A 15,327-nucleotide genomic window follows, 5' to 3' on the forward strand; every position below is an offset into this window, starting at 1 on the left:
TACCTTTATCTGCTTTTATAGAAGCATAAATCATAGGTATAAAAAGTTAGTCAAATTCAACTTCAAGTTGGGATAACATGAAGGGTGCTTACTAGTCTAGGGAGATTAGTGATATAGGAATTAGAGGTTAGTTCCTAGGTTATAGAGTTTGTAACTTGAATTTTCACAGGCTCATAGTTATAGTGGAGTTTCGGAAAAAATCCTACAGATGTGTTGGTCATGGTTTTTTCACCATTGTGAGCCGGGTGGTTTTCATGTAAAATTGATGTGTTCTTTACGATATTGTTCTTTATTATTGCGCATATGCTAAGCTTGGAACGTGTAGAGTAATCTATCCATCCCACGTGCGAAAATATGGTATTGGTTAGGATAGAAAGTAGGTCGTACAACCCAACACAAGTGTTTCCATAATTGAGACCTTGTTAAACACGAACTTTTTTAGCCAATATGTCTTAGTAACTCATAAAGTCAACCCACCATAAACAATATTTCTAAAGAGTTCTACATGCATGCGAATTGTATTTGTAGCTTCTGATCAATGACATGTAGAGGCACATAGTTCTTCAACATGTGCTTGAAAGGTCATTATAGCATCTTGATAGCACAAAATTATCATCAATAGACCTGGTTCATCAATAATTGTTTATGAATCATCAAATTAATATAAGTAGAGCTCTGTTTCATGATCTTACAAGATAATTAGCTTAATGTTGATAGATGCTTTGAAAAAACATCCTCGATCCAAATGTCAAATACTACTGAACTAATTGAATACTGGAAACATGGGGATTCTATCTTGAGTTCTGAATTAAAAGGTTAGTTACCTTTAACATCTTCTGATTTTTCTTCAAAGAGATGCGGGTACTTAGACTTCATGTCCTCTTCGATTTCCCATGTAGCCTCTTCAACTTTCTGATTTCTCTAAAGCACCTTAACTGCAGCAATTTCCTTAGTTATCAACCTGCAAACTTGACGATCAAGAATAGCTACTGGAATCTCTTCTTAAGATAGAAAATTTTTAACCCCTATTATCTCTGGAGGGATAACAAGAGATTGGTCCCCCATGAACTTCTTCAACATAAATATATGAAACACTGGGTGTACAACAGCCATCTCTTGTGGAAAATCTAACTCATAAGCCACTTGCTCGATCCTCCTTAGGATCTTGTATGGCCTAATAATAAGGTCTAAGTTTCCCCTTTTTCTCAAATCTCGTAACGCCTTTCATAGGAAAAACTTTCAGAAACACCCAATCATCAATTTGAAACTCCAAGTCTCTCTGTCGCACATTTGAATAGGAATTTTATCGACTTTGAGCCGTCTTCAACCGCTCCTGAATCAATTTGACTTTCTCCATAGCATGGTGGGCCAAGTATGGTCCTAATAAGTCTGCTTCGCTAACTTCGGACAAACCAATTGGCGACCTATATCTTCACCCATACAGAGCTTCATACGATGCCATCTTGATATTAGAGTGATAGTTGTTATTATAGGATCATCTCAGTTACCTTTAAAAGCAAGGACATATGCCCTTAACATGTCCTCAAGAGTCTGAATAGTGCGTTTTGGCAGGCCATCTGTCTGAGGATGAAAAGTTATGCTGAGATTTACTCATGTGCCTAGTGCTTACTGAAAGGATTTCCAAAAGTTCGCTGTAAACTGAGCATCATGATCTGAAATAATGGACAATAGAGTCCCATACAGTCGGACGATCTCCTGAATGTACAACTTAGCATAGTCTTTTACTGAATCTGTGGTATTTACTGGGAAGAAATGCACTGACTTGGTAAGTCGGTCTATAATCACCCAAATCGAATCATGCTTCCGAAATAAGCCAGATAAACCTGTTATGAAATCTATATTTATTATCTCCTATTTCCAAACGGGAATTTCTATATTTTGAGCTAAGCCACAAGGCCTCTAGTGCTCGGCTTTCACCCGCTAACAATTCAGATACCTGGCCACGAAATCTACTACGTTCCTCTTCATGTCATTCCACTAATAAATCTCATTGAGGTCATGATACATCTTTGTAGAAATTGTTACACCTCGGAAAACTTTCCGTTGATGCACAGTGAATAGACTAACGAAGGGCACCAAGCATGCGATGTTTCAATAAGTAAGAAATAACATTTGATGATCCTAATTGAGATTTCAAAGACATTCGAAGCAAGAGAAGAAAGTTTTCCAAAAAGGCAAGGTATACATTATGTATCGAGAAATATTTACGAGTAATAAGTTAATGATGAATTAATGATGTCTTGGAGAAAAGTTATAATGTCCCTTAGATTGTTAATGAGGTGTTAAGAAGGTTGCATAAGGATTGAAGATCAAACGAGTCGACGAGAACGAATTCCGGGAAGTTGGGGCAACATACGGTCCAACATACTGCCGTATGTTAGACCGTATGTTCTGCCCAGAATGAGACCTTCACTGGACAAAATATACGGCCATTATAAAAGATACAGACCGTATGTTGGTCCGTATGTTCATGTCGGGACAGATTTTATATTGATATAAGGAGGACCCAAGTTCATTATTTCATTTCATTTTCTCACTCCACACCTTAAGAACCCTTTAGAAAACTCTGCACACTTCTTCCACAAGAACCCAAGAAAGATTCATGATCAACCTCATCAAACCAAGGAAATCAAGTGTATGAACTCATTGGAGTTCATCCAAGGCAAGACATCCCATTGGAAGTGAACTGGGGTTTTGGCTCAAGTGAAGTATTTCCATTCAAGGCTCATTCCCATACTATCTAAGGTAAGTTTTATGATTATTCCATGTTGTTTGAGATATTGAGAGGTTGAAAGACTTAGATTGTGAAAGGAAATAGGAAATAGGTCACAAAGATGAGAATAATGAGATTTTTAGTAGTAGCTTGGGAATAATGAGATTTTTAGTAGTAAGAGATATGCCATAAATACGATAATGGTAATGATGAGCCTAAGTTTAGAGATTATAAGCCTATCATATGATATTTTTTTATGAAGTTCATGCTACGAATATGTACATATATGTTTTGGGCACGACGGGGTCCTGTCCTGTCCATATGTCTAGTACTCTAGTAGAGGCTCGTAGATACGTATGTGTGGGTGTATGGTCTCACGATGTCCTTATTGTATGTACATTATTTTGATAGCCGACGGGCTTATGTATATAAAGGTAATTATGTTTCGAAGTGAAAAAAATGATTTTTCCTATGACTTGTGTATAAGATTAATGAATGAACGCTTGATGAGTACGATGAGTAATGGTATGAGCGGTGCTCGGTGGTTAGCCCCGGGTACCTGTCATGGCCCCTAGTCGGGCCGTGACAAAAACTGAATGAATAGAGTACCTAAAATTGTGGGCTTCTATAATGATTCGCCTTTTGAGCCCATCTACGCCTGGAATGTCACGCCCCATCCTTGGTAAGGCGTTATTGGCACCCGGCGCCTTACGGGAACCGAGCGAACCAAGCTGTAACTTACACTCACTATGTCTCGAATGGTAACACAAGACCAAAGTGGCTAAAATATGAACATAATATCATACATACGTATAAGTACAATAGGCCCACGATGCCAACATATCCACTGACAAAACATAACTAAATTGTATACAGGAATCTGTCTGGAAAGCCTTTATGAACATGACTGAAGTACATAAATTGGGACAGGGCCCCCGACATTCCCTTAACACAAAATACATACACAACCCCGACTCGCCAATGCTCTAGGAAGAAGTGGAGCCCACTAATCAGAACTAGTATCTGAAACAGCATAATGTGGTAGATCCTCGTCCTGTCTGTCTACACCTGCGGGCATAAACGCAGCGTCTACAAGAAAGGATGTCAGTACGAATAATGTACCGAGTATGTAAGGCGGAAATGTAATATAATAAATATATACAGCAGGGAAGAAGATAAGCATCAACTTGGCACTTCTGACATACTAATGAAAACCTAGCATATATATATCTTCATACTTTCATATCTTCAACTACATCTATGTACTATACTGTAATCCTGACTAACATATCATTCTAATGCTATCTCTCTATCGAACTGACCAGTGGTAACTGCCCGAGCGGCCATAGCCCGGTGGTAACTGCCTATCCGATTTTCGCCCGATGGTAGAGCGCAACTGCCCAACTGATCAGTGGTAACTGCTCAACCAGCCATAGCTCGGTGGTAATAACATATATCTGCCCAACCGGTCGTAGCCTGCTGCTCGACTGATCGTAGACCAGTGGTAATTATAATCACATCATAACCAAACTTCTACAAGTAATCTCTATGCACTTATCATAGTCATCACATAACTCGTAGGGTCTACATAATCAGATAAGACTTATAAGCACAGCTCAGGCCATTAGTACTTCTTCCCGCTTGACTAGACAATAACCCAATCCTAAGATACAACATAAACCTCTCTTCGAACATTAAATACCTCATTAGGGATCCTCTACTAGCACTCTATTCATCTCTTATAAGACATTCCTTAAGAACTTGTTCCTAGAACTGATTGGATTATTATTATGGAGCCATCATCATGAACACATCTCACCTTGAAGAAACAAAATCATAAGGTGATATCAACATCAATGAATAACATCAATAGCCATGAAACAAGTTCAATGATATCACAGGAACATCGGGAACTATAAACTTTGGTATTTTAGAAATAGGGTTATTGAGGATATCATATAGAGATTCACAACAAAGGGATCATGCCTTAAGAAAGAAGGGGGTTTGGCATTAACATACCTAGAAACTCACTTCTCGACTTTCCAACCTACCTCTTGCCTTGCAATCTATTTACAATCGCTTGTAGTCTCGTAATCTACATATAAAACCATTCATACTATTGTTAGGCTCACCATCATACGCTTGTCTTAAGCCTTTAATTTACATACATTTTGAATCTGCCGAAATTCGGGCAGCATCTCCCCTATTTATATGCCTAGCCCGAAATCACAATACCAACAACAATACCAATGTCAGCAACAACATTATTAACACCAATATACTCCATAAAACGTCCCACACGATGTTTACCCCATTTCTCAACCAACTAATCCGTTTTACGAAGATTTAATAACTCTATTTTCATAAATAAATCAAAATCAATATCAATAAAGAGAGATCCATACCTTATTCTTGCCAAAACCGTAATATCTTCAATAGCTACTTTGAATCCAAGCCAAAATCCACCACAAAACGATACTATAATCACAACTATACGCTATCCGGACTTAGGTCCGGAGATTCCACTTAATTCGTGCTAAAATTTTGTAACCGGAAGGTGGGGGAAAGTTCCAGAGAGTTTGGGTGCTTGGAGAGGTGTTTGGATGAAAAATGAGGGGGTAAGCCCCCTTTTATAATGTTCTAGAGTCGGGTTGCACCGACCTAGAATTTGCTCAGCGCGTTCGCGCCAACTTGGGGTGCGTTCGCGCTGAGTTATCCCTTACTGCTCTACGTGTTCGCGGCACTTCCAGGCGCATTCACGTAGAGTTACCCCTGCTCTGGCAGTTTATCTTAAAATGCTCATAACGTTTGTTTCCGATGTCGGATTGATGCACGGTTTGTTGCATTGGAAACTAGACTTCCTTAAATTTAATTTAAGCTTTCACTTTACCTCGAAACTCTTCATATTCTAAAAGATATTCTTTCCCCAAGTTAGACCAAAATTATCATATGAAATCTTGCCCAACGTTTCTTCCAAAATTCCAGAAACTTAATCTCCTTGATTCACTTGCCCTTCAATCCTTCCATAGCTTATTATATGAACTTAAACCCTCACAATCATAAGATAAGTGCATCTAATCTTATATACCTCCTGAAAGGTAGCTCGAATCTCAACATACAAAACTATGGGGTGTAACATGGAACACACAATTTGCCTCTGTACCTTGAGGTACTATCATCTCCCCCTTTTTCAAATGCCGTCGTCTTGTGTTTGTGAATCCCCTCTTTTTGCTACAATAATTAGGGATCATTAATCTATTTCTCCTTTACTTCGGCTAGTAAGGAGAAATAATCCTTGTTTTGAACAATAATTCCACCATCCTCAGAGTCAAAAAGTCGAACTCCTAGGTTAGCTAAGAGGTGGACTTCTTTCATGATAGTTCTCTTTTTTGCCTCAATGTGAGCTAAAATTCCTATAGAATGCTGACTAAGAGCATCGACTACAACATTCGTCTTTCCTGGGTGATAGAGGATATCCATGTCACAATCCTTTCGCAATTTAAGCCACCTCCTCTGTCTGGGATTCAACTCTCTTTGCTTGAAAATGTATTGAAGGCTCTTGTAATCTGTGAAAATATCAACGTAAACACCATACAACTAGTGATGACATATCTTTAGTGCAAAAAGTATAGTTTCCAACTCCAAGTCATTAATCGGATAACTCTTTACTTGAATCGTAAGTTGTCTAGATGCATAAGCTATTACCTTACCATGATGCATTAGAACACACCCAACACCAACTCCTGAAGCATCGCAATGCACCACAAACCTTATGGTTCCCTCTGGCAGAGTCAAAACAAGAGCAGAAGTCAATCTCTTATTCAATTCTTCGAAACTTCGCTCACAAGCATCGGACCATTGAAAGTTGGCTTTCTTCTGAGTCAATTTAGTCAACGCAGCTGAGATAGCGGAAAAAACCTCTACAAAATATATGTAGTGGCTTGCTAGACCCAGAAAACTTCTTATATCAGATGCTAAGGTAGGTCTGGGCCAATTCTTCACGGCGTCAATTTTCTGAGAGTCCACTTGCATGCCTTCCCCGGAAATAACATGGCCAAGAAACGCCAACAATTTCAACCAAAATTTAAAATTTAAAAATTTCGAATAAAACTTGCGATCTTGAAGAGTCTGCAACACTGTTCTGAGATGTTCTGCATGGTTAGTCTCATTACGAGGGTATACCATTATGTTATCAATAAAAACAATGACGAATAAGTCAAGGTAAGGCTTGCAACCTCTCTTCATAAGGTCCATAAAAGCTGCTAATGCGTTCGTCAACCCAAACAACATCACCAAAAATTAAAAATGCCCATAACGACTCCCAAAAGCGGTCTTCAGAATATCAACTTCCTTAATCTTTAACTGATGGTGCCCTGATCTGAGGTCAATCTTGGAATAAAACTGGGCACCCTGAAGTTGATAAAATAAGTCATCTATTATTGGAAAAGGATAATTGTTCTTGATGATAACGTTGTTCAACTGACAATAATCAATTCACATACGTAAGGATCCATCTTTCTTTCGGACAAATAAGACTGGTGCACCCCAAGGTGAGACACTTGACCTAATTAATCCTTGAGACACTTGGCCTAATTAATCCTTTGTCAAAAAGATCCTTCGCTGTGCCTTTAACTCTTTTAACTCTGTTGGTGCCATTCTGTATGGCGAGGTGGATATTGTCTTAGTGTCGGGAAGTAGATCAATTCCAAAGTCACTCTCCCTGTCAGGAGGAACTCTGGGAAGATCTTCAGGAAAGACTTCTGGAAAGTCATTGACAATATGTATTGACTAGAGAGTTAGGACCTGAGAGTCTTCATCCCTGACTCAAACTAGGTGATAGATATACCCCTTATAAATCATCTTCCTAGCTTTAAGATAGTAAATAAACCTACCTCTGGGCACCACTATATCACCCTTATATTACAAGACTTGTTCACCGAAAAACTCAAAACTTACTACCTTTGTTCTACAACCCACTTTGTCATAACAGGATGCTAACTAATCCATGCCCATGATTACATTGAAGTCAACCATTTCAAATTCTACTAAGTCTGTTATAGTACTGCGGTGATAGAATCTAAGTGATAGAATCTAATTGGACAACCTCTATAGACACGTCTAGCTATAATTGACTCTTTAACTGGGGTGGACACTTCGAAAGGTCCATGCAACTTTTCTTGTTCTATCCCAAATTTAATGGCAATATAGGCGTTTACATAAGATATGATGGATCAAGGATCCACGAGGGCATAAACGTCAAAATTGAAGACTATCAGCATACCTGTGACAACACCTGTACGAGCCTCTGTATCCTGACGATCTGCTAGTGCATACAAGCAATTCTGACCTCCGCTTGTATTACCGAACTTTATTGTGCCACTGCCTACTTAGGCTTGAGAATTTCGAGGAGCTGCTGAATTTGTGGACTGGGCTATTTTACATCCAGTATTTTGCCTTGCTGATGGATAATCCCTAAGAAATTGGCCCTGCTGACCGCACCCATAGAACCTATCCGTGCTCGAACAGCACGCCCTTAAATGTCTCCTTCCACACTTGCTTCATGTATGGTGTGTAGGACCTTGGTAGCCCACACTGGCTTATGACTGCGAGCCTGCTGGTCCAAAATTCTAACGTCTGATTAAACTTGGACCTATGGACTGGGGCATTAGCTGTAGAAGGAGCAGGTCCTACAGACCTATTTTTGAAGAATCGACGGTTTCCACCTCCCTGATTGAAATTACCTGTAGACTTATCTCTTTATTAAATTCCGTTTCTTTATCTTTCTACAACACCTTTTCTTCCTTCATTCTATCCTCATTACCTTGCACAAAAGCAACAATCTTAGTAATAGTAATGTCTCCATTCTGAGCAGTGATATTAGTATCACCATACAATTCTGGTATAAGACCCAACACAAACCGCCTAACTCTGGCCCTCATATTGGGTACGATATGCTGAGCATACTTAGCCAATGAAACAAACTTGATATAGTAATCATTAACATTTATGTTATTCTTCCTGAGCCTCTCAAATTCAAAGGCCTTTGCCTCCCTGACTTCTTGCGACTAGAAATGGTCAATAAAAGCATCTCCAAATTCATCCCAAGTTGCAAGTGGTGCACGTTCCCCTCAGGACTGTTCCCACGTCTACATCCTGTAACTGATAAGCTGCCAACTCTACTGCCTCTACCTCAGTAGTATGCATAATATGAAAGATCTTTTGAACTCCATCAAGGATTTTGTGAATCCTCCACCTTATTGGACCTTTGAACGCCTGAGGCTTCATACGTAAAATCTCTTGGGTCTTGGAACCAGACGATCCCTCATAAGCACCAGCACTTGGAGCCATTCCCTAACATTGTGCTTGTGCAGCAACAATTTGGGTGAGTAGCAGGATAGCTCCCCTAACATCCATGCCAGTGGAACAGGGCAACAAAACTAGAGTACGGACCTCCGCAGGACTTTCAGCAAGTGGGGGTGCAGTCAGAGGTGCTGAACTTGATGCAACTCTCTGAACTTGAGGGTCCACTTCTGAGGCAGCATTAACATTGGCCCTTTAGCGGGTGGCTGACATTCTTTTGGTGTACTTCCTTTTTTCAGGAATTTTTTGAAATGCATAATTCTCACGAGTTAGAAGAATTCATGAAAGTACTGCTCTAACTGCACGATCTAGAGTATGAAAGGAATGAGATAATCCTGAATGTCTTGGTGGTCAACTGTATACATGTGTGGCCCGCACACACATAAAAATGACCTCACTGGACAGGGCTTCATAAATTCCCTAGGACACTTGAAATTAGTGCTCTAATAACAAGCTTTGTTAAGTCCCGAACTATGGCCTGGGGTAACACGACACTCAATGCCTGACTACATATGACCAAACGAACCAACTAGCTGGCTGATTCAACATGAGGTGTACACTGATGCGGAATATAACATATGAAAAAATTGAAATACTGAAATTTCTAATTGATAAATCATAAATGCAGAATAAGTCTGATGCATAAGATTGTAGCCAAACATGGCTAACACAAAAGCCTGCTAAATACTAACTATCTACATCTCTAGTCTATGAAGCTTTTATAGAAAAATGAAGTATGACTATTTACAGGGATAAGTCCCCCGGCATACCTGACTATCTAAAATGCTGAAGAGACTAAAAATAATATAACACCCCAAAAGAACTGGGCCTCACTAAGCAGCTGATACGAGAATCCTAGCGAGCCGATCCGTCGTTCTATAAATTATTACATGCAGTGTAAAATTCAGGCCCAGGACAAAAATGACGTCAGTACATTTGTACTGGTAGGTAAAATTAGCTAAAAGAATAAATAGTTGTGGCGTGCTCGAGAAAGGGCAGCCTAAATCAATAAACAGATAATATACTGAAACTGAACATTCTAATAGTTGAACTGAACAAGAGAAGTAAAGTAATAGGTACTCCCTATTCTGAATATGAAATCACCTGTTTTAATTGAGTTAATAATATGTGGGTCCTCGGCCCAATATAAGTGTACAAATTTGTGGCCTCAACCAAGTAAGTGCGTCAAACATTGGCCTCGGCAAAGTATACTGATAGTTCCATGTGCATTCGTGTTTTGATGACTGTCAAACTGTTTCAGAACCAATTAGAGACCTGGTCTGTAATCTGCTCTCTGTGCACCTTGCACTATCGGCAGAGACAGCTATAAAGCCGAGCCACTTGCTGCACACAAGTACAGATGTGAGTTGGCCCATGCTTTAGGTCAAAGTGAATGAGTGGTCTCTGTCCATCCCACATGCTCCCAATATTTATACAACATGATGGAAACATATTGAGTAGACTTGAAAACCTAATCAAATCGAGTAAATCCTTTCCGTCACAAGTTTTCACGTTCTCTCAATAACAAGTCACTTTCAAAACTGAAGAACCCGATCCAGACACAGATTTAGTCTAAAGTTATTTATGTTGTTGTAAGTCTTTGTTCGTTTCTGCTTAAACTGTAAACCAACCATTCTTGTTTAGAAGCTGATGGTAGGTGTTTTAAATTCTCAAAGTGTGCTTGTTGGAAGTGTGTTTCCTCAAGCTTTTGAGTGGTACACTAGGCTAGATTTAGTCTACATGTATTAGTTTCCTTGGCTAGAGTTATTCAAGTGGAATTGCTTACAATCGGTGCATTGTAAGGGTGGAAGGACTATGAGAGTTAGTTTCTAGGTTACATAAGCGTTATTGTAAGGTGAGGGATTATAGGAGTTAGTTTCTAGCTTACAATAGAGTTGTAACCTAAAGTTGCTCGTGTAGTGGAGTTGGAATTCTACTGGGGTAGGTCGTGAGTTTTAATCCTTTGAGCAAAGAGTTTTCCACGTTAACATCCTGTGTTTTTTACACACTATATTGCATAAGGGAACTGGTACACAACTAGGTCCCTCATACATTATTTGGTGGACGCATAGCTTGCATCAATAACTATTAGAGCAGGTACCTTCTAAAGGGTTAACACCTAGAAAGAATCTGTGAAATGGAAACCCCGCCAAATATGAAATAAGGTCAGTCATTCACCAACCCTCCCAGATTTAGTGGAAAGTACTATAGATGGTGGAAGACTAGGATGCACAATTTCATCATGGCTGAAGACTTATAGCTATGGGATGTCATCTATGCTAGTCCCTACATCCCAGTTCACACAAGTGAAGATGGTAAAAAGACCACTATCAAAATGAGAAAGGAATACAACAAAGCTGATAGAAAAAGGGTGGAGAAAAACTATAAAGCCAAGAAGATTCTCATATGTGGAATAGGACCAGATGAGTACAATCGAGTCTCATCTTGTTCATGTCACGACCCAACCGGAGGGCCATGACAGGCACCCGGTGCTAACCCACTCGGGTACCTCGTATCGTATATTCATATCCACATCTAGGTGAGCCACATGGCCTACTCATGATTTCCATAAATCAATAATACTAATCTCATTGGGCAAAGGCACATTTATATCATCATCATCAACAACGCCCATGTCCATATACGCAAGCCGATGAGGCTAACAAAATAATATACAAAATATGAGCAGGCAAGGCCAAAGGACATCTAGCTATACACCACTGTGTACGAGCCTCTAAAAAGAGTATGCAACATCATATAGACGGGACAAGACCCCGCCATGCCCATATGTATGTACACAAAAGAATAATACCAACAACTGCAGCTCCGGATGAAGTGGAGCTCCTCTATGCTGTCCCTGAACAAGTAATCTATGGATTGAGTGTCTCCCTGTCCACCTGCGGGCATGATGCAGCGTCCACAAGCAAAGGACTTTAGTACGAATAATGTACTGAGTATGTAAAGCATAATTAATAACATAATGGAAGCATAAGAAATATCATAAAATAGAAAAGTCATGGGATGATAGAGCCATTTGTACCTCTAGCGACAATCATCATGTTTTCTCACCTTTTTTCCTAATAGGAACCTTCCATTTTCAATGCTTACTTATGTATTAGTACTGTACCCGACCATAGAAGGTTCGGTGTTTCACGTACCCGGCCATGACAAGGCTTGGTGTTATTGTACCTGGCCCTACCAAGGTTCAGTGTTATCCGTACCCAACTGTAGTGGTGTGCATGCAATGAATATCATACCCGGCTATGTAGGACTCGGTGTTAAGCATACTCGGCCACAAAGGGACTCGGTGTTACATAATAGCCGTACATATATGTATACATATACACACAGGAGTACATAAGTAACGTCAACATCATCATCATCCTTGTCCTCAGTACTATTGTCATCATCATTACTATCATTATCACTTTGAAAGGCTTTCACTAAAGGTACCTCAAGAATATCGAAAGTCATGAACATTCTAGCATTTCTGGAATAGGACATTTCGAATATCTTAGATGGCATCTCTAGAATTGATCTTGTCATCATAATCATTATCATCATCATAACAAGAAACATTTTCAACGATATCAAGAGAATCTCGAGGATCATGAGCTTGCAACATTTATAGGAATAGGACTAGCGTGGATATCTCGTATAGACGCAAAATGAGGGAAACATTCCTTTAGAAATAAGGTTTAGCCTTACATACCTCTTCGTCTTCTTAACGTTTATCGCCAAAGCTTGAGAATCTACGTTTAGAAGGATTCATACCACGGTTAAGCCCTAATGACACTTCTTAAATTCAAACTAGAACGATTCATAAGCCAACAAAAATTGGGCAGCGTTTCCCTTATTTCATCGACTTTCACCATATTACAAAACAACTCCCAAACAACCATAACAACGTCCACAATACCATAATCAAGTAATCACATTCCATTAAGTCTTCAATATTCATTCTTATATTCAACTTATACTAACAACTTCATACCAACTCTTCGCACAATTTCATACAACACTCCTTATCATTATTATTATCTTCCATAACAAGATTATATCCATATCGACCTAAAAATCAAGACTCAAATTAGTTACTACTCATAAACATCATGAAATCCACATTTTGAACTTATCCTCTACATTTCTCCTTTCACCCAAGTTATGCTACAACCAAGCATTCCTAATAACATGAAATAAGCATGAAAACTAACCTTTTATCTCATAAGAATGAGCTTTGGAGCAAGATATTGTCACACCCTAACAGTGGTAGGCCATGGTGGGCACCCGACTCTCATCAGAGTCGAGCGAACCCTTAGACATTCACTCTATCAAAACCTGTCATTTCAAAAACTTTTAAAAATATAAAACTTTTCCAAATAGAAATCATTATCTTTATAACGATTATGAAAACTTTCAATCAAATAAGTACTTTAAACCAATTGAAATAATCTAAAATACATACTCTTATAAAATCCACAATTGACTCAACTGACATCACTTTGTCGACATCTCGACAAACATACCATAGGACACTGTCAGCAGAAGTCTCTAAGAAGTAAACTGAACATTATGAGTCAGGACAGGGCCCTGACATACCCATAATCATACATATCTATACATGACTTAGCACAGATCCAGAATGAGGTGTAGCTTAGCAATCCCAGCTGACGTCCAAGCATCCTAGCTATACACTTAACCTGCTAAACAATCTGGGGCTGCGGGCATGAACGCAGCGTCCCCAGGAAAAAAGACGTCCGTACGGATAATGTACTGAGTATGTAAGGTGGTAACAAGTCATAATCATAATTTGACTAGGAGAGATGAAATCACAATCTAACTCAATACCTGTAGCCTTCGCTGGAAGAAACATAAATGTGCACACGAAGTCTCAAAATAATCTTTAAGTAAATTATGTAATCTAAGACATATGCCGCTTTCGACATGTTAATAGAATGGTCCCTTCGGTCAGCCGCTTCCGGTTAGTATCACAATAGTCCCTTCGGACGGCCGCTTCCGGCATAATAATGATGGCCCCTTCGGGCAGCCGCTTCTGGCTTAGCTAGGTGGCCCCTTCGGGTAGCCGCTTCCGGCTTAATATCACCTTTATATAAACACAAACTCAATCCCAAAATATCAATTTCAATTCAAATCATAATTCACTAATCAATTCATCACAATCCAGTTATTAGCCTTAGTCTTTCATAAGAATTTATCAAATTTGTATCTCACTAGACTCAGGAGGACATACTCCCAGGTTTGAGGGTAGAATTGTTATGAAATTCTTACTACTTATATTCTACTCAATTTCATCTTATTGGCCTACCCAAATAATAAGTGATAATATCAGTAAAAAGGGATGATACTATGGAATGTAGACATAAATCGTAAATGAAATGAAGCAGTAAAATCTCGCACCCCCTTCGGAGTGGTTTTGAAAAATCAAACTTTATGTTTCCTTTAGTATAAAACTCATTTACTCGAAATCATTAGTAAACCATATACACAACTCAACTTGGCACCTTATGGGTGTCACACCCCAATTCCGATAGGGCATGCTAGGCACCCAACTCTTACTTAGAGCTGAGCGAACCCTCTCGCATTCACATAATGAAACTGGACTTATAATAAAAATCAAAAATATAATAAAGTACTTTCCGTCAAACCATAGAAATTTGCGAACAATACTCAATTAATCAAAAACCGAGTAAGTCAAACTGACCACATGGTCACTTTACTCAACACATGACATCTTAACATACTAACCACAGGACACTGTCTGCAAAGTCTCTAAAAGTAAACACTTGAATCATATGAGTCGGAACAGGGCCCCGACATACCCGTACACACACATGATAACCATAACAACTCGACACTGCTCAAGGAAGAAAATGGAGTTTGCCAATCCCAACTGATAGCCAACCATCCTAGCTGAATACTTCTACCTGCAAAACAATTTGGGACTGTGTGGCATGAACACAGCGCCCCCAGGAAAAGGGACGTCAGTACGAATAATGTACCGAGTATGTAAGGTAGCAGTAATCATAAAGAATGAGATATAAGCCATAATGAAAGTATGAGAAACCACATGTAATATGAATATCCTCGAAGGCAGAGAATAACCATGTAAGTAGCCCCAAAGGCAATGACTAGAAATGTAAATATATACCATACCAGGCCCTTTAGTAAGGAACTCGGTGAAATATAAATATATACCGTACCCGGCCCTCTAG

General features: G+C 39.2%; 1 protein-coding gene across 1 annotated transcript; it reads right to left on the reverse strand.

Annotated features, from left to right (window-relative positions):
• Positions 1-6,331: 6,331 nt before the first annotated feature.
• LOC132644205 (uncharacterized mitochondrial protein AtMg00860-like) lies at positions 6,332-6,919 on the reverse strand. The gene has a single exon (XM_060360781.1). The coding sequence runs from the start codon at positions 6,917-6,919 to the stop codon at positions 6,332-6,334; it is 588 nt and encodes a 195-aa protein (XP_060216764.1).
• Between the last annotated feature and the right edge of the window lie 8,408 nt (positions 6,920-15,327).

The sequence above is a fragment of the Lycium barbarum genome, chromosome 6 (genome assembly GCF_019175385.1).
Source record: "Lycium barbarum isolate Lr01 chromosome 6, ASM1917538v2, whole genome shotgun sequence".
NCBI classification, from domain to species: Eukaryota; Viridiplantae; Streptophyta; class Magnoliopsida; order Solanales; family Solanaceae; genus Lycium; species Lycium barbarum.

Bases quoted from the DNA above. Each gene is read 5' to 3' on its own strand.
- LOC132644205 (XM_060360781.1), bottom strand. From the start codon at position 6,919: ATGGTATACCCTCGTAATGAGACTAACCATGCAGAACATCTCAGAACA.